General features: G+C 46.8%; 1 protein-coding gene across 4 annotated transcripts in view; it reads right to left on the reverse strand.

Annotated features, from left to right (window-relative positions):
- Nucleotides 1–20,137, reverse strand: part of ryr2a (ryanodine receptor 2a (cardiac)) — a 936,900-nt gene that overhangs the window by 214,294 nt on the left and 702,469 nt on the right. For all 4 annotated transcript variants that reach the window (XM_038814319.1, XM_038814304.1, XM_038814294.1 and 1 more), the window contains 4 exons: nt 17,643–17,758; nt 9,738–9,802; nt 7,952–8,073; nt 1,341–1,390 (listed from right to left, as the gene is read on the reverse strand). In XM_038814319.1, the coding sequence (XP_038670247.1) occupies nt 1,341–1,390; nt 7,952–8,073; nt 9,738–9,802; nt 17,643–17,758 (353 nt within the window). The remainder of the gene's footprint in view (nt 1–1,340; nt 1,391–7,951; nt 8,074–9,737; nt 9,803–17,642; nt 17,759–20,137) is intronic.

Here is a 20,137-nt window from a genome sequence, read left to right on the forward strand (position 1 = left end):
TTGCAGTTTGGGCCTTGTGTGGTTTGCAACCCACTGAGCGATGATAACCAAATAAGTGACCGTTCGATAGGCCTGCACGGTAAACAGAGTTTAAAAAAAACCTTAATCATTGATTCTGTGGAATGCAGACAAGACTTTATCTAAGTTTGAATTTTGTGAAGGAAAGAAAACGGGAAGATAGTCTGGTTTGAAACTAGTGGAAGAATCTACAGTGGTCTTCCACACAGACATAGGCTAAATAAAGTAACAAGTAGATTTGTTTGGAAGTATTAGAAAAGTAACCAGAACAAGGGACTGATGTATTCACAATCAAGAGATGATAAATGGAAGTTTTATCTCTGAGAATAGCTGGAACTGAGGAGAATTCTCCTGAGGACTTTGACATACTTATGTGTGGACCCTCCAGAAGTAAACAACTTTAAAATTAATGCGCCTTCTAACAGGAGTCTTGGGGAAAGATTGCCTAACACATGCATTTAAAAGCTATTAACTCACTCACATTCGCTTTGTTTAATTTGTTCTATATACAATTTGGTTAGTGTTCTGTTACCAAGAGTGAAATCTTGCTGCATAGTTCCATTGGGTAAAACAGGTGTTCTATTTCAGTGTTGACAGCTCCTGACTTGATCGTAACCCTCACCATAACCTTGACAGAAGAGTGGGGAAAACCCCCACGATATGGCGTTAATAGCAGTTTACAATGTCTCCCCAAGTTGCTAAATAGGTCTTCCTACAGCTATAATATCACCATTTTCACCTTGTAACATGATTAACAGGACCACCGGCCATCACTTCAATACGCCTGAACCACAATTAATCATTTTGGATGGCCTCTGTTTAGAAGGCAAAGGAACTGCAGTGTGATGCATGGCTGGTTGTATTTGGTGTTTGCTGAACATGTATAGCAAATGAAACAGACGACTGACATCTATATTAGCACAAATATTTGAAAGACTGTAACATACAGCAGTTGTCACTGATGCACAAACACAAACTTTTAACCAATGAGACCGATAAAATATCATGCTTTCTGTATGATAGTTAAATGATGAACCTTAGATTTTAAGGAACCACAGCAGGCAAGGGGACTAAAGATCAATAACCAAAAGTGACAGTGATGAAAACAGGTGGGGGGGGAGAAGAGGCACCATAAATATCTATAGGAAGTATCAGATTAACTGGAAGGGCAGGAAATAGGGAAAAAGTGACCAGCATCCCTAGCAGCCGAACACAACAACATGCTAAACCAGCCGTGCAAAAGGTCAAACCACAAATCAGAACATGTACACGGTGAGAAAACAATAGGCTGCCATGCTTCAGTCGTTTATGCTTCAGCTTACCAAACAGTGATATCCTATGTCTGACAAGCACTCCAAGTTTGCAGAAGAGGCTGAAGTGGAGAGAAGGAAGAATAGAGGGGAAACAAAACAGAAAAAGGAAACGGCTGAAATAAAAGCCTATTGATTAATCTGACACCATGAAGAAAGAAGTCTTTCAAGAAAAAAAATCAGAACTACACAGTGTGGGACCATTTGGAGCTCTGGGGACACGTTATGGTCTGGATTATGAGTCTCTAACACAAGATTGTACAGTGTATGCAAAGCCAAGAGCAAAGCTTTTATTAAAATGAAAAAGCAGCTTCTATGTGTTAATAAAAATAAAAGTTCATTAAAGCAAAGGAGCTGTTTTGCTATAAAGTCAGTCAAATTTCACATCAGTTGAACAGTAAAATTTGATCAGAGACATAAGAGACTTTGGAACAGGTGTACATTCTTTCTTCAAAATCTCTCCCCATACCACACGTTAACCTTAATTCCTAACATCCTTCAGATTCTCTGCACTCTGATCAGACATCATCCTCCGGCTGAGGGCCTGGGAATGTGACCTGCTCCAAGCCCTCAGCCATCATCTTACACGATCAGCTGCAAGAGGGAATGCCAACTGAGGCAGAGCAACTTGATCTCTCGTTGTCCCATGAGAAGTGCTCGGCATTTTCTCTGCACCCCTCTCTGATGGCCGGCCCAAGGTTAAAATTTCATTTGCAACAGGAACCACCAGTAGAGAACAGTACGCTAACACATTCACATATACTATGTGAAACAAAGCTCTTTTTCATGGCTGGGAGATCTTTACTCTTATCGATTAAAGGTATTTGACGTTGAATCGGTTTTCCAAAGATATATTTAAAACACCAATGTTTTCTTTTCTCCTTCCATATTACAAAGAGGATTGTAGTAATCAAATGTCAATGTTCTCATAGCCAGATCATTTAATTTTCAAAATTATGCATTTATTTTCCAAAGTAAAATAAACATATTTTCCACATTAGTCACTCCATTTACCTATTTTTCTTATCCCATTTCTACTGGTGAAATTATTCAACGTTTTACCAACATTTGTCAAAAGGTGGCACTCTAATCACAGAGTAAGTTAACTATATGACTGCATCATCATTTCCTTCTTGGAAATGGCAAATTGTGACGTTAGTGAAGAAAATATTTGTATGTTCACTTCAGATTCCTTCATTCATAATTTAACAAATTTCCGCCTATTTAACATAAACAGGTTCATTTATTTTTTCAAATAATGGGCAAAAGAACCTGATGCAATATATGAATGCTTCTGTTCTTAATGATGTGCAGTGCAAAATTTCACTTATATGCCGACCATAATAGTTTGCCAGGATAAATAAGACAATAAGTTATATATTAATAAGTTTCCTTTTTTTTAAATGGAATAAAAACATAAATACAGATGCTCTCTTTAAATACCCCGCATAATTGTTAGTATGTAAACAAAAGGGCGGCACGATAGCACAGTGGGTTAGCACTGTTGCTTCACAGCGCCAGGGTCCCAGGTTCAATTCCCGACTTGGCTCACTGTCTGTGCAGAGTCTGCACGTTCTCCCTGTGTTTGCATGGGTTTCCTCCGGGTGCTCCAGTTTCCTCCCACAAATCCGGAAAGATGTGGGGCGTGATTCCCCGAGCCTCCGTGCCGAAATCGGGCTCAGTGCGGGGAATTGGCGTCAGACCCACGATTGGGTCCGACGCCACTCCCGCAATTCTCCAGGGACCAGAGAATCACAGCTAATCGGGCATGCGCGTTTGACGCGGCACCGGTCAGGAGCCATTGAAAGAGGTCCCAACAGCGATTCTCCGCCGACAACTGGCCGAGTTCCCGCCGGTGTGGTTCACTCATGGTTCCACCTGGCGGGAGCTCGGTAGTGGCGGCTGTGGACCCAGTCCACGGCCGTCACCGGTGGGGGCCTCCAGGACGGCCAGGCTTGCAATCGGAGGCCACCGATCGGTGGGCATGCGCGATCTGGGGGGGCCTATATTCTTGGGGCCGGTCCGCTGTGTGGTTCCACCATGTTGCACGGGGCCACTGCCTCGTGCAAGCGCGGATCCCTGGACAGAAGTGCAGGGCCCCGGAGCTGCGAGGATGACTCCAGTGCCCTGCTAGCCCCTTTCAGGTAGGACAATCACTCTGGACTTTCTCCAGGAAAGTCCAGACTGATTCCCTCCCGTTTTCTCACAGTTGTAGGGACATAGCCCCATTATTTCATAGAATTTACAGTGCAGAAGGAGGCCATTCGGCACATCGTGTCTGCACCGGCTCTTGGAAAGAGCACCGTACTTAACCCCACCCTCCACCCTAACCTTGTAATCCTGTAACCCCATCTAAACTAAGGGCAATTTAGCATGGCCAATACACCTAACCTGCACATCTTTGGACTGAGTCCATTATCAGAGAATTCCGCCTGTGCTGTTAGGTAATTTGGGCAATCTGAATTCTCCCTCAGTGTACCCGAGCAGGCGCCGGAATGTGGCGACTGGGGGATTTTCACAGTAACTTCATTGTAGTCGTAATGTAAGCCTACTTGTGACATGAATAAGGATTATTATTATAAAAGGAATAGATTTACCGCAGCAAAACCTCATGAAGCCAGCTCAGGAATTTCTGGCCATTTAACTGAGCCCCTGAAAGCGGGTCATTGAATTGATTCAAGGCTGAGTTGGATAGATTCTTGCCAGATATCAGAATCACGGTTTATGGAGGGCAGACAGCAAAGTGGGGCTATCGAATGGCATACCCCTATTTCTGAGTCCTGCCCTTATCAAAATCTTAGTTTAAAATTAGGTTTTTCTAAAAATAAAAAATGATTTGTTGTCTGATCTGTCACCAATACCTTTAAACCTTTTAGTTATTATTCACTTTTGTTTTATTTGTTTAAAAGTGCAAAAAAAAGCCATATCTGCCATTTGCACGAATAATCCTCCAGTTACCTTGTATTCTTATCATTCTCAGCTAACCGGGCAACCGGGTACAGGTGACCTGCTTACCTGGCACTGTGAACAACACATCTATGATTGTTCAGTGTTGTGAAGCCCCATGGCACACTTTTACTCTGGTAATTGGATTGTTTAAATGTGTGTCATGGCGTGATTGTTAAGAGTGAGCCTTATCCTTACAGTATTGGTTTAACAATCTAGAGGTTGTACATCATGGAATCATATAATCCCTACAGTGCAGAAGGAGGTCATTTGGCCCATAGAGTCTGCACCAAGCCTTCGAAAGACCACCCTTACCTAGGCCCAATTCCCCTCCCTGTAACCCCAGCCTAAGGGGCAATTTAGCATGGCCAATCCACCTAACCTGCACATCATTGGACTGTGGGAGGAAACAAGAGCACCCAGAGGAAACCCACGCAGACACGGGGAGAAGGCTCAAACTCGGCACAAACAGTTACCCGAGGTCGGAATCAATGTGGGTCCCTGGCGCTGTGAGATAGCAGTGCTAACCACTGTTCCACCGTGTGTATTTCCCCCAGGGCAAGGTTTGAAGTTCAATGCAATAAGTATGGTCACGTGTGAGCTGTCTCAAAAAGATGTTGGATTATTACAAAAATCCATTTGGTTTAGAGAAATCCTTTGGGAAGGGGCACCTCCTAAGTCTGGCCCACACCCATTCAACGCAATGAAGATGCCTCTTAACACTTTCAGGGCATCTATGACAATAAATACTGGGTACCCTTTCTGGGTAGCAACAGCCCATTCTCCACATGTAAGTCTTGACAATGGGTGGCAGGAACTGTTTGATCAAAGCCAAAATGGTGGATGAGCCTAGACCTGTTTACAATTCTCATTCATGTAGGTACCTTCTCAGCAGGAATCACTGGAGAACTTTCAGAGGTAGGAACCCCAACTGATTCCTTTTTCTCGCTAACCTAGAGGTGTTGAGGTCAATGGATAATCTCAGCAATCCCAATTTTGCTTGATAGGAGCATGTATCAGACTATTGTAAGACATTACCTAATTACGACTCATGCTCCCTTCAAGTGAAGCTCCTACTTAGAAACACTTATCTTTGGGTGCAGAGCTCCTAAGCAACCCGAGGTGAGGTTGACAAACTCAGTACAGGTCAAATAGTGACATGGGGATTTTCTAGACTGCTTGCCTAGGAATTGCACTGAGCAACATTTTGGTTACTTTACAAACATGCAGCATGGGAACAGCACAAAAGGAGGCCATTAGGTATATTCCATTCCATGCTCTCTGCAAGAGCAACTTAGCTAGTTCTACTCCCCCACCCTTTCCCCACAGCCTGACAATAGTTTTTTTTCTTCAGGTGCTTATCCAATTATCCTTTTGAAAGCCAACATTGAAACTTTCAGGGACTGAGTCCAAGATCATAAATATTTGCGGCATTAAATATTTGTTTTCTCATGTCCTTTTGCCAACCACCTTTGTGTCCTCTGGTTCTCCACCTACCGCCAATGGTATCACTTTCTCTCTACATTCTTCATTTAGGTTTCTTTTAATTTTGAACATTTCTATGTAAGGGGCCTTCCTGTGATTCCCTTATTTCCCATTTATTTTACTTTGCGTTTATCATTTTTGGTCCATGGATATGTAATGGCATATACCTTTAAGTCGAGCAGAGGAAGTGAGGAACTCCAAAGTTGCAAAAGAGTACACTGTTAAACTGCTGGCTTGTAAAGCAGAACAAGGCCAGCAACACGGATTCAATTCCTGTACTGGCCTCCCCGAACAGGCGCTGGAGTAGAACATAGAACATACAGTGCAGAAGGCGGGCATTCGGCCCATCGAGTCTGCACCGACCCACTTAAGCCCTCACTTCCACCCTATCCCCGTAACCCAATAAGCCCTCCTAACCTTTTTGGACACTAAGGGAAATTTGCATGCCCAATCCACCTAACCTGTCCTTCTTTGGACTGTGGGAGGAAACTGGAGAACCCGGAGGAAACCCACGCAGACACGGGGAGAATGTGCAGACTCCGCACATACAGTGGCCCAGCAGGGAATCGAACCTGGGACCCTGGTGCTGTGAAGCCACAGTGCTAACCACTTGTGCTACCGTGCTGCCCTAGGTGGGTGCCATGATAATGTGGCGACCAGGGGCTTTTCACAGTAACTTCATTGAAACCTACTTGTGACAATAAGCGATTATTATTATTATTACATTGGAGATATAGCTTTTGAACAGCAGAACTCAGACTTATTGGCACCCAAGAGAGATTGGAAGGATTTGGTTTGATTGGTTATCTGGTGACCAACGAATTAGCAAAAGGCTGTATCCTGCACGCCGACAGGTGGTGATTCGGTCCTACCTATGTGGGATAGTTTTTAGAGATCGCAGGAAGGGACAGTCTGATCCTGGCCTCTCAGAGAAGTAGCTTTGAGCGTCTATCTCTCTCTCTCTCTCTTTCTCCAGAAATGCTGCCTACTGCTCATTTCTGAACCTGCAGGGTTGTTCTTGAGGCCTGGATGAATCTATAGTGAAAACCATTACAGGCTGAAAGCAAAAACCTCGAACTGCCACAATCCGGCGCCTGTTCGGATACACCGAGGGAGAATTTAGAATGTTCAAATTACCGAACAGCACGTCTTTCAGTACTTCCGGGAGGAAACTGGATCACCCAGAGGAAACCCACACAGACATGGGGAGAATGTGCAGACTCCGCACAGACAGTGACCCAAGCCAGGAATCGAACCCGAGACCCTGGAGCTGTGAAGCAACAGTGCTACCCCAGAAGCAAAAGGACACAGGAAGGGAGCTGGAAAGATGGACAGGTAATGAGGAGCATTGGCGGTACTTTGCCTCAATACCAGCCTGCCAGCCTGGGAAGCACGGTAGCACAAGTAATTAGCACTGTGGCTTCACAGCACCAGAGTCCCAGGTTCGATTCCCTGCCGGGTCACTGTCTGTGCGGAGTCGACACATCCTCCCCGTGTCTGCGTGGGTTTCCTCCGGGTGCTCTGGTTTCCTCCCACAGTCCAAACATGTGCAGGTTAGGTGGATTGGCCATGATAAATTACCCGTAGTGACCAAAAAAGGTTAGGATGGGTTATTGGGATAGGGTGGAAGTAAGGGCTTAAGTGGGTCGGGTGCAGACTCAAAGGGCCAAATGGCCTCCTACTGCACGGTATGTTCTATGTTCTCAGCTGGCCAGGGGGACTGCTCGGTAAGACAGAGTCTCTGTTCAGCATAAACCAAAATCCAAGTCGAAACTGCACCATATCAGGTTGGGCCCGACGTCAGGTTGTGTTGATATAGTCAGCACAATTGTTATACGTCTGCAATTAAGAAATTGTGTGTTACCTGGCTTTTCCTACACTAAGTTGACATTTTTTTAAAATTTAGAGCACCCAATTATTTTGTTTCCAACTTAGCGTGACCAATCCACCTACTCTGCACACCTTTGGGCTGTGGGGGTGAAACCCACGCAGACACGGGGAGAAAGTGCAAACTCCACACGGACAGTGATCCAGGGCTGGGATTGAACCCGGGTCTTTAGCATCGTAGGCAGCAGTGCTAACCGTGCTGCCCTACTAAGTTACTTGCTGCAATAATAAGCAAACCATACTGCAAGGTGTGACACATGATTTCCTCTCTACCCGCAATGGAAAAAAACACATCCAAGTATTACCTTGTTACCATCTCCTTTTCCTTGTTTGATGCATGACCCCCACTGCTGAGAGGGCTACTTGCAGTAGACAGGAAGTACAGGCGATGGTTCTTAAAGTATTGATCAATTAAAGGGAGAACCACCTATAAAAATGAACAACATTCAGTGTGCAAGTCACTCAAGACGAACATCCAGCAGCTGGTTAACTAGAGGGGAAAAGATCCACCAGATTTGCCTTCTAGTTTCCCGGTAGTCACATGATGCAACAGTAACAGAGCTGTTGAATAACCTTACCACTCAAACCTTTATCAATTACTCTGCAACAGACACAAACATGGGGCGAAATTCTCCGACGCCACGCAGGGTCGGAGAATCGCCCGGGGCCGCCGAGAATCCCGCTCCCGCCATATCCAGAATTCTCCCACCCGCCAGAAGTCGGCGTGCCGCCAATCCCGCCGCCCGCCTCGGAGAATGGCGGGGGCCGGCGGGATGCCACGGTTTTATGTGCTGCTGTTATTCTCCGGCCTGGATGGGCCGAAGTCCCGCCAACGTGGCCATGGGTCACGTCGGCGTTAATCAAAGTAGGTATTTAACGGCGTCAACCAGTGCTGATGGTTGACGCCATTCAGCGTGGAGGTGGGTGACAGGTGGGGAGAGAGATAGAACTGACAGAGAGAGAACTGACATACTGCGAGTGCCGGTGGGTTTGGGGGGGGGGGGGGGGGCTCTTTATGTGATGTCTTGCCGGGCGGCCGACGCGCCACTTCCGCAGCGGGTGAAACCGACGTGAATTCCGTAACGCCGCTGCTGGCCCATTCGGGCCCGGAGAATACGCGATGTTTTGCGGGGCCCAACGCCGGAGTCATCAGCGCCGTTTTTGGCCGGCGGTCCCGGGCATTGCGACGGACATCGGAGAATTCCGCCCACGGTGTGCGGAAAAACTCCAGTGTGCCTGTCTTCAGGAACCATCAGGAACCAAAATCATTTGTTCCTCCTAAGCATACTACACTTACAACATGTTCTGTATCAAACTACTGATATATTCAATGGCAACATGTTATTTTCTGGAAGGGGGGGGTGAATGGATCTAATTAGCATTTGAATTATCAACATTAAATGTCTCCGTGATTTCCAGAGAATCCTGCTGCTAGCGAACGGCCGGAGAATCCCGGGCCCATACGTTTTAGGATCAGCTCCAATAAGTCATGGATGCCATTATGAAGTATATTGTGAATCCGCCACAGCTGGAGGTCTGATACATGAAAGGAGGATATTTTGCATTGGTGACTCGCAGGGACGTATGAACAAGGTGCAGGGGATGGATGGATTTTATGGAGCACTGTAGACCCTGTTCCCACCCAACTCCTTCCTCTAGCTTCCCCACCCCCACCCCTGACCCCGCCTTCACCACCGCCAGCTAAAATGTCCACAGGGCCTACCCTTGATCCAAACGGCTGTGCTGCAGAAATTTAATGCTAGGAACAGCGTTAATTGCTTTAAGGCAAAGCTCCACTCCAGTTGGTGGTTTTGATGAGAGCGGTGAGGCGGGGGGGGGGGGGGGAGAGACGAGATCAGGAGACCAGGAGAGAGTTAAGTGTGGCTTGGGAAATGTCCTTTGGGGGGTTGCTGCCGATGAACCCAGAGATAAATCACTGCCAACAACGGGATGAAGCGCACAGGTGGGGAAGGGTGGGATGGGGCAGGAGTGACAGTGGGGAAGCATAAAACGCAGCCGCGAAAACATTTCTCCAACTCCGCTATATACATTGATTCTTCACAAATATTTCACCAGTTTCCTCCTCTGTACCTTAGCAAAGAACTTGACTTCTTGTTCATGCAGAAACCTTTCTCCTTTACTTGTGGAACAAAGATCTGCAAGGGCAAGACAACATTTACCATAATAGCAGTGAAACATACAACATCCACTAAAATTGTAACAAAGCAACAGAATTTAAAATGTTGATTTTTAACAACTAACACATGCTGTGTTGGGAGGTGGCACAAATAGAAACAAACATTCTGATAATTCAAGAACAGTATGAGCAGCACGCTTCACTGGACTACGAAAAAAAAGAAGATTCACATTTTCTACAAAATAATTAGTTTGGGGGGCAATTCAGCAGCCATGTTGTGCCCGGCGCGGATCAGGACGCAATGAGTGAATCACACGAGAGCCCCAAATTAGACTCCTTGCCAGGCCAATAGCGAGTCATCCGACTCACACCACCCACCGCAACCTGGATCTCGCCCAGTAAGGACGAGATCCACACCTGCATATTTAAACAAGCTATGAACGTCATTTAAATACCTGCCAGCCATTTCACCCGGCGCCAAGAGTCAACCACTACACCTAAAAGACCTTGACAGAGCACCGTTTAGCACTGGTTTCCACAAATGTGGACCAAGCATAATAGCACCTCAGGGGTCCCGCAGGCCCGGGTGCTTGGGGACAGAGCAGAATGGTATCCTGGCACCTGGACACTTTGGCAGTGCCACCCAGGCACCCTGGCAGTGCCATCTGAGCAGCTTGAAAGTGCTACCATGTTAGGATGGCCAGGTGGCACTGCCAGGGTGCTTGGGGCACTGCCAGAAATCAGGCATGGGGTTGAGGGGGGGGGGATTCCAGGGGGCAAGAGAAGGTTGCGGGGTGAAGGGCAGCACGGTAGCACAGTGGTTAGCACAGTTGCTTCACAGCTCCAGGGTCCCAGGTACGATTCCCAGCTTGGGTCACTGATTGTGCGGAGTCTGCATGTTCTCCCCGTTTCTGCATGGGTTTCCTCCGGGTGCTCCGGTTTCCTCTCACAGTCCAAAGATGTGCAGGGTTAGGTGGATTGGCCATGCTAAATTGCCCCTACGTTAGGTGGGGCTACTGGGTTACAGGGAAAGGGTGGAGGTGTGGGCTTAAGTGAGGTGCTCTCTCCAAGAGCCGGTGCAAACTCGACGGGCCGAATGGCCTCCTTTTGCACTGTAAAAAATTCTATGATTCTATGAAGGGGGGTGGGGCTTGAAAGGGGGGGGGGTGTGTTGAGATTGGGGCAGACGGTCCAAATGGCACCCCAAACTGCAAGGAATCGTTCTGTTGGCGAGCTCAGCATGGCAGCAAGAAATCTCTCCGAGTACCTCATCAAAGAGAAACTCCCCGACCAAAAAAACCGGCAAGGCACCAGGGAATAATGCTGCAGCGCCAAGAAACAGCCTGCAAAACGTGCCAAAAAGCAGACTTTAACCTTTGACTGCTGAATCGCGCCTTGGTGTAAGTGCCATCAATGGCTAACTCGGTATCACTCTTCATTCCTCAGTCAGAAGGTTGTGGGTCCCAGAACCGAGAGCTCATAAATGCATACTGCCACTCCAGTGCAGTACTGAGGGTGTACTGTATTGTTGGAGATGCCTTCTTTGGATGAGACGCTAAAACGAGTCCCTGGCTGTCCATACTGCTGGACATAGAGGCGCGATTCTCCCATTCTGGCGCGATGGTCCAACGCCGGCGTATAAACCGGTGCGAACCACTCCAGTGTCGGGCCGATCAGAAGTTAAGAATTCTGTGCACTTCCGGGGACTAGGCCGGTGCCACCGGAGGGGTTGCCCGCGCCAGCGACGCCGAAGGAATTGCGCAAGTTAGCGCATGCACAGAACCGCCAGCATGGTTTAGCGCATGTGCAGACCGGCCGCATATTCTGGAGCATGCGCAGGGGGGGGTGTCTTCTCTGCGCCGGCCATGGCTGAGCCCTACATGGGCCAGCACGGGAGGAAGGAATGCCCCCACAGCATGGGCCCACCCGCAGATCGGTGGGCCCGATCGCAGGCCAGACCACCGTGGGCCCCTCCCCCCCGGGGGCGGATCCCCCTGCGCCCCTTGAGGACCGCACCAGCCAACTTAACTGCCAGGTTCCGCTGTGTGGGACCATGTCCAATCCACGCTGGCAGGACTGGCCAGAAACCGATGGCCGCTCGGCCCATCGGGGCCCAGAGAATTGCCTGGTGGGCCGCTGCCAATGGCCCCCGACCAGCGTGGCGTGATCCCCGCCCCTGCCCGAAAACTGGTGCCGAAGAATGAAGAATACGTCAGCCAGCGTCGGAGCAACGGAGCGGGATTCACCCCCCCCGGGGATTCTCCGACCCGGCAGGGTTTCAGAGAATCCCACCTTGGAGGTTTTATTCCTAGTCAAAAGGAGAATGGAAGCAGAGAGGGAATCCCATTTCTGCCTTGTGGTGTACCACCTCCTCTGGTGAGTTTGGAACAGGATTTACCATATGGTGGGACACCATGAGATGTTGTGTCAAATATTACGGTAATTTTTGGAAAGAACTAATACCACGGTAGATGAGGAAGAAATTACTAGTTTCTGTGAGGATCCAGGGAATCAAACAATTTAGATTTGGCGACTTCATACCAGTGAATGGAAACTGTGAGAAATTAATTAAGGAAATATTATACAAAGCAAAATATATAGAACAGAGAGAAGTAGAGGAAGATGGACTATGACAGTTTATTCATAAGATGTGCTTGCCTAATGAATGAGATAGTGAAATAAGCAAAAACGCCTCTGTGGAAGCTGCTGAAAATGATGTATATGTGGTGTGGAGTTTGCACATTTCCCCCGTGTTTGCGTGGGTTTCGTCCCCACAACCCAAAGATGTGCAGTCTAGTTGGATTGGCCACGCTAAATTGCCACTTAATTGGGAAAAAAACTGAATTGGGTGCACTAAATAAAATAAAAAAGAAAATGATGTATATGTGTATTGTTCTTGGTGTAACAGGTCCGAGAACACTTTGGAAGATTACAAAAGGAAAATTACACTCTTGAGCAACTGGCAAATATCGCCGGGGTATGTTTAGCCACCAATATTTGCAAAAGTAAGGGACCCAGCTGTCAATGTAAAAACAATAGCCTCCTTTGGCACTTACATTGTTAAGCCAATTGCTTTGTTAAAAACAGGCAATGAGCATTAGCTCCCAATGAACGGACACTTCGCCGCTTTGCTCAAGAGATTATATATGGATGCAGTATCCCTTTGAGTTTGTCCCTTAATTTGTTTAATTTGTTTGTTTGCTCAAGAGAATAAATGGACACAGCTGTAAAAGTTGGGAGTGAGGAAACAGACAGAGGCTGTCAGTCTGCTGTGCTGATCTAACTAGCTTAGAGAATAAACTAGCTTAAGACAAGCTTCAGCCTTATTCCTTCACCAGAGACAGAGACAATTAATGGATTTTACACCAGTGCAGGTAAACCCGGTGAGACAGGAGTGTCATTTGTTCAATAGTGATACAAATGAAATAAGATTGATTCTGTGATGTCGAAGGAGAATCGTCTTTTTAGAATTGAGAATATTGGTACAGGAGGGTAAAGGTTACATGTCACGATATGTGTGCCACAAGTAGCTGGGGAGCCCTGACCTAGCAGGATGTGTTCGGGGAGAGAAGGCCCATTGTCTCCTCATTTGACATAATGTGGTCCCAATTTAGAGGATCACCTGGGATAGGGTGGGTCCCAATTGCACCATGATGGTAACCGGGGGGGGAGGGGGGAAGGGGGGAGGGGGGAGGGGGGAGGGGGGGGGGGGGGGGATCGCTTATTGTCACGAGTAGGCTTCAATGAAGTGACTGTGAAAAGCCCCTAGTCACCACATTCCGGCGCCTGCCCGGGGAGGCTGGTACGGGAATCGAACCGTGCTGCTGGCCTGCTTTAAAAGCCAGAGATTTAGCCCAGTGAGCTAAACCAGCCGTAAGTATGACATTTCCACCATTATCTAAAAAGTTGCAGAAACCCTGATGAATCTAACCATCACTTTTACAATCTTCAAATGCAGAGTGAAAAGACTTGAGAGGAAATACAGTTCATTAGCGATGAGTCAATGGCGGGGCTTTGGACTGAATATCGAAATGCATTCATGGGTCAGGATCATCTCCCACACACTGGTAATAATGCAACTGGTTATCAAGCGGTATTTACACTTATCTTCTGTGCCAACAGGGACGATACCAGAGAAGCTGTTGACTGCAACAGTTTTTACTACCACACTTGAAGGACTTGGAGGAGATGGAACTCCAGCATGAGTGATAGGAGGATTCTGACAAACTGCCTGTCACTAAGGGTGAATCCATAAATGTGGAGTGGAATGGCTATGTAATTTTCAGCTCGATGCCATGACTATGGTTATGCCTGCTATGCATTGAGAATGTACTTAAGGCATGATATATTAATTCGAATTGGCCACTTCTGAATTTGCAAGCTTCGCGTTTGTGGGAACACAGGGTTAAAGGAGTAAAAAATAGCAAGGAAAACTTGGGTAAGTAAAAACTTATTAGAAATCAGTATGTGCTGCATTCATTAGTCAGGATATAGGCAAGAAAATGACCAAAAGTATGTTTTTTTTATATTCATTCTTGGGATGTGAGCGTCGCTGGCTGGGCCAACATTTGTTGCTCATCCCTAATTGCCCTTGAACTGAGTGGCTTGCTAGTCCATTTCAGAGGGGGCAGTAAAGAATCAACCGCGTGCTGTGTGGGTCTGGAGTCACATGTAGGCCAGACCAGGTCAGAACATTAATGAACCACTTGGATTTTTTTTTACAACTATCAGTAATGGTTTCATGGTCATCATTATACTTTAATTCCAGATTTTTATCGAATGCAAATGTTTCACCATCCTATATGGTGGGATTCGAACCCAGGACCCCAGAGCATTACCCTTGATCTCTGGATTGCTAGTCCAGTGACAATACTGCTATGCTACCGCCTCCCTTTTAAGAAATCAGATGTGGGATCTGTTCTTCTTGCAAACATTCTAATGGTACAAATATGTATGATAATTGAAACACTGGCAGGGTGAATCTTGTTAAGAGGATCTTGTAACTTTGTCTGGTCCCATAATCATCATTACGGTTGGGGAGTAAGGAACCTTGAAACAGTGTGAAGGAAGATACCTGGATGATACTTGTCAAAAATGTAGAATGCTACGTCTGACAGTTTTGTAACAGTCAAAAGGACATTTTGAAACAGTTAATCGAGACTCTGTCCATGAGGCGCGACATCACTTTTGGCCATTCACAGAGCAGCTCATACAAGGAGTAATCAATCCCTGATCGTCAAAGGTTCTGAAGGCATGGTCATATGATTATAAGAAAGGCGTACCTCACTGTACAGCCAGGCAGTGGCCAGCTTGTTGGGCGTTTTTCCCTTGGAGAGGAATTTTCAGGCGGATGTGGTCCCATGTATCTGCTAGGTGGTGGAGGTCATGGATTTTGAAGTCCTATTGAAGGAGCCTAGGTGGGTTGTTACAGTGTGCATCTTGCAGATTGTAAACACTCATTGGAGGTGTGTGTTTAACGTGATTGACAGGGTGCCATCCCACATGAATTGCTTTATCCTGAATAGCATGGAGCTTCTTGAGTGTTGTTGGAGCTGCACTCATCCAGGCGAGTGGAGAGAAGTCCATTACACTCCTGAAATCTGCGAGTCAGGACGTGAGTTAACCTTTGCAGAATTCAAAGCCTCTGGCCTACTCTTGTAGCCACCGTATTTACATGGCTAGTTGAGTTTCTGGTCAATGATGACCTCTCAGGATTTTGATTGTGGGGGATTCAGCAATGGTAAAGCCATTGAATGTCAAGGAGCGGTGGTTAGATTCTCTCTTGTTGGAGATTGTCATTGTCTTGCAATTGTGTGGCGCGAGTATTACTTTCCACTTATAAGCCCCAAGCCTTAATATTGTCAGTATCTGAGGAGTCACCAATGGTGCTGAACATTGTGAAATCATTAGCAAACATCCCCACTTCTAACCTTATGATAGACGGAAGGTCATTGATGAAGCAGCTGAAGAGGCTGGGCTTTAGATACTACCGTAAGGAACTCCTGCAATTACATTGTGGAGCTGAGATGACTGACCTCCAACAACCACAACCATCTTCCTTTGTGCTAGATATGACACCAACCAGTGAAGAGTTTTCCCCCTGATTGGTATTGACTCCAGTTTAGCCAGGGTTCCTAAATGCCACACTCAGTCAAATGCTGCCTTGATGTCAAGGGCAGTCACACACCTCACTTCAGATTCAGCTCTTTTGCCTATATTTGAATAAAGGCTATAATGAGGTTAGGGATTGAGAGGCCCTGGTGTCAGTGAACAGGTTAGTGCTGAGTAAGTGTCACTTGATAGTATTGTCAATAACACCTTCCATCACTGTGCCGATGATTGGGAGTGGAGTAATAGGCAGTAATTGGCCGGGTTGGAATTGTTCTACTTTATGTGGACAGAACATACCTGGGTAATTTTCCACATTGCTGGATAGATGAGTGTTGTAGCTGTACTGGAACAGCTTGGTTAGGGGTGTGGCATGTCCTGGAGAGCAAGTCTTCAGTACCATTGCCGGAATATTGTCAGGATCCATAGGCTTTGCAGTATCCAGTGCCTTCAGCCGTTTCTTGATATCATGTGGGGTGAATCAAATTGGCTAAAGACGGGCTATGGTGATGCTGAGGACCTGAGGAAATGGCCTAGATGGACCATCCACTTGGCATTTCTGGCTGAAGATGGTCGCAAAGAATTTTTTAAAAATTATATAAATGATAACATTTAAAAGGGTACTTCATTATCATGAAAACACTCGAGACATCCAATGGTCATGAAAGGGACAATATAAATCCAAGTCTTTCTTTTCTTTCTATTTGAAGAAGCGCTAGGGAGTTATCCTCAATGTCCTATTTTTATCCTGCAATAAACATCACAAAAATAGATTGGCTGGCCAGTGTCAGACTGTTACTTTGTGGGATCTTGCTGTGCACAAATTGGTCGCTGCATTTCCCACATTACAACAGCCACTGCACATCAAAAGTACTTAATTGTCTCATAAAAGTAATTAAAGCACAATCTAAATATAAATTATTCTTTGTTATTTTTATAATGCCACTTTTAATTTCATTCTGCCACTATCACCCATCTCTCTCGATTTATGAAGCATCATCTATGAAGGTGGAGGTAAGAATGCGACTTGCACCAAAAGCATTGGCCTGCACCTTTTTAGACCAATTGACAGGCTATTCATGGAGGCTCTTCCTTCCTGCATGACTGCTACGGATGAACAGCTGAGGCATAGTTTCACTATGTAAAGATTGTCCAGCTCTTTGTTTCAGTGCCTGGGGTCCCCAATATACTGTGCCAGCAAATATCCGAGAGTGAGGTATTGTTTTAAATTGTTTTCTGTTGGGTTTGCCATCCTGTTTGACTTCCTGCACCATATTCTAGCTAGCATGAGGAAAATTGCACAAGGTAGCCTGCAGCATTTAATGACACAGAATCTACAGTACAGGAACAGGACATTCTGCCCAACTGGTCATCACCAGTGTTTATGCTCCACGCCAATCCTCCTACTATTCTTCATTCAATGTAATGATGCACTTTCACAGACTTCATTAGAAAAACAAAATGCATTTATTAACAAGAAGAACTGTACAGCAGCCGCACAGCTGCTGCCTAAGAGCGGTCCCGACCCCCTGTGGTGATTACCCGCAGTGAATCCCAATTGGCTCCCCAAGTCAGGTGACCCTTACTCTGCTGTGTTGCCCTCAAAGGGACAATCACCGCAAATGCCCCTATTCAAACTATACATCAGTAATTTGAGAATTTGCAAAATGTAAACGTGGGAATGACAAGCAAAAGCGCCATCCAAAATATTTGAATCTGACATGTCAATGGTATGTAAATATGCACTTTACCAAACCGCAGTATGTACTCGTGAGCCTGGTCGACATATTTGATGAGCTGCTGGAGGAAGCTGTAGGCAAATCGTTTTTCAATGGAAGGTGTATCCAATTCCATCTCTTTTAAACCCCTGGATAAAAATAAACACAATCCAGTTAGAATGTTTTCCTGTGGTAAAACCTGTCATTTAGGCTCAAATTCCAAAACCTCTCCGTTAAAATATGGGAGCCTCATTCATTTCGAAAAGAGGACTAGAACCAGGTAAATTCATAAAGTTTCTCAATGGGGATCATTGACCAAGAAGGAGTCTTGAAACAACCACTGGTTACAGAATTAATTGAAGAAGAAGAAATAGAAAAAAGCAACAAAGATAAAGGGGCTGCTGATGCCCTGTGGTTGCCAGCTCAACGAGAGTAATAAGAATCATTAACTGGACAAAATTTCTGTTTGTCCAATGTTGCCAGATAAGCAATATGGCGAACGTGAGAGAGTGGAGGGGTTAAGACAGGTAGTGGTGAGCTGGTTGCAGGAAACTCCCATGTAAAATGCATAGGAAATTGAAAATGTAAAGCCTCAGAGGTGTTAGAATTACACTATCATGTTTTAGCCATCGCATAAAATCAGTTCCAAGTGCAAATGACATCCATATATAATAGTGTTGCTTGGCACTGAGCTGTACATGGCAGTAAAAAGATTCACTTAACAATGTTAAGATAGCTTCTGCCTTGTTCTTTTACATTTGTTCTGTGCTTTTTGTTTTTCTGGCATTTAGTTTCTCACTAGCTTTTGTGGAAAAGGTGCAGTTTCTGTCAACCCAAATATCATGACATTCTAATGGGAATTGCACCATCTGACCTATCCACCTGGTGAGTCAGACTTCACAAGATGCACTATATGTCCAACCTCTATGTCAGCTGATAGTGGTGGCTATTTTTTGGTCAGGAATCGGTACAGGTGGAGATTCCTAGTCACAAAAGATGTTGCGAAAGTTGACAGGCCGATCTTCACAAACCGAAAGGGGTTCCACTCGATGAACATGCAGCTGGTGGGTGACCATCAGCTTCACATCATGCACGTCTGCGCCTGATACACGGGCAGTGTGCACGACACCTTCATCCTCGCACACTCAACGGTTCCTGATCTCTTCGAGGCGCACCCCTGGCTGGGGGGTTGGTTTCTGTAACAGGGGTTATCCGCTGCGGTCGTGGTGATTGTGTTGTTCCTCGTGTCTTAATAAAGCTCGTAGTCTCAAAGGTGGAGAAGATGCTTTATTGTGAATTTGTTCTGTCTTCAGAGCTTAACTTACGGCTACCTCAAATGCTGCCTGCCTGTGTCTGTGTCCTGCTTTCAGTTCTGCCTTCCGTGAAGTGTGTCATCACTTCCTGTCCCTGTGTATATATAGTTCTCCCATGCTCCCTCTAGTGCTTGCTCAGTTGTATTGCATCTACTCAGATCTACAATCACCACAGTGATGATGCCTATCCAGAGGCTACAGACCTCCAAAGACCCGCTACAACGGCACCCATGCAGCGAACAGTGGTGTGATCGAGCAGTGATTCGGCATCCTGAAGATGCGGTTCAGATGCCTGGACCGCTCTGGAGAGGCCCTCCAGTGTAGGGCTGGGAGGATCGTCCACATGGTGGTGGGCTGCTGCGACCTCCCCAGTATCGCGCAGCAGAGGTGTGACGTGCTGGAGGAGGAGGATGAACGCCAGGCCTCGTCCAATGAGGAGGAGGCAGAGGAGGGCGAGGATGGACAGGAAATTCAGGAGGTTGCATAACGTGTGCGCCAAGGTCAACGCGCACGTGACGCTCTGATCGCCACCAGTTTAACAGACTGATGGGGCGGCACTGGACAGAGGCATGAACATCACATCCCACCCCCACATCCTACCACCCCACCTGCAATCCCCCCCGTGTTACCTGTCTGCCGCACTACAGCTTGCAGGCCCCGGGTTGACAGTAGCAGCAGGTATGATCCATGTAATGGAGGACGATGAAACCACACCCTGCGATGAACTCTGGTGCTCCGCATCGTTTGACAACATCTGACTCCTGCCCACGGTAGCACTTCCCACCGTCCACCTGAGTGATCCCTGCATGTGAACGGGCCTTTCCGGTGCGGGAGTCACCGGCACAGGCCCCAACACCTCCTCCTGCCTCACGGTGCCTGGCAGCCCATGGGCTACTCCATGGGATAGGGTGTGAGTGGAGCTAACCCCTGAGGCTCTCCCGCCACCTGCTACTGCCAGTCCTGGAGGATCGCTGACCTCTCGACCAGGATCTGCATGTTCACAGCCACGGAGCACAGGGAGTGGACCTGTGCCACATCACGCTGAGACTGTGCCACCACCTTCTGGGTGTGTGGCACCTCAGCCAGTGACTGCGCAACCTTCCACCGGGACTGGGCCACCTCCCTCTGTGTCTATGGTACGTCGGCCAGCACCTCAGCATTGCTGCCAATCCTCTCAGCCATGGCCCGCTATGACTGCGCCAAGCTCAGAAATGC

The sequence above is a fragment of the Scyliorhinus canicula genome, chromosome 1 (genome assembly GCF_902713615.1).
Source record: "Scyliorhinus canicula chromosome 1, sScyCan1.1, whole genome shotgun sequence".
NCBI classification, from domain to species: Eukaryota; Metazoa; Chordata; class Chondrichthyes; order Carcharhiniformes; family Scyliorhinidae; genus Scyliorhinus; species Scyliorhinus canicula.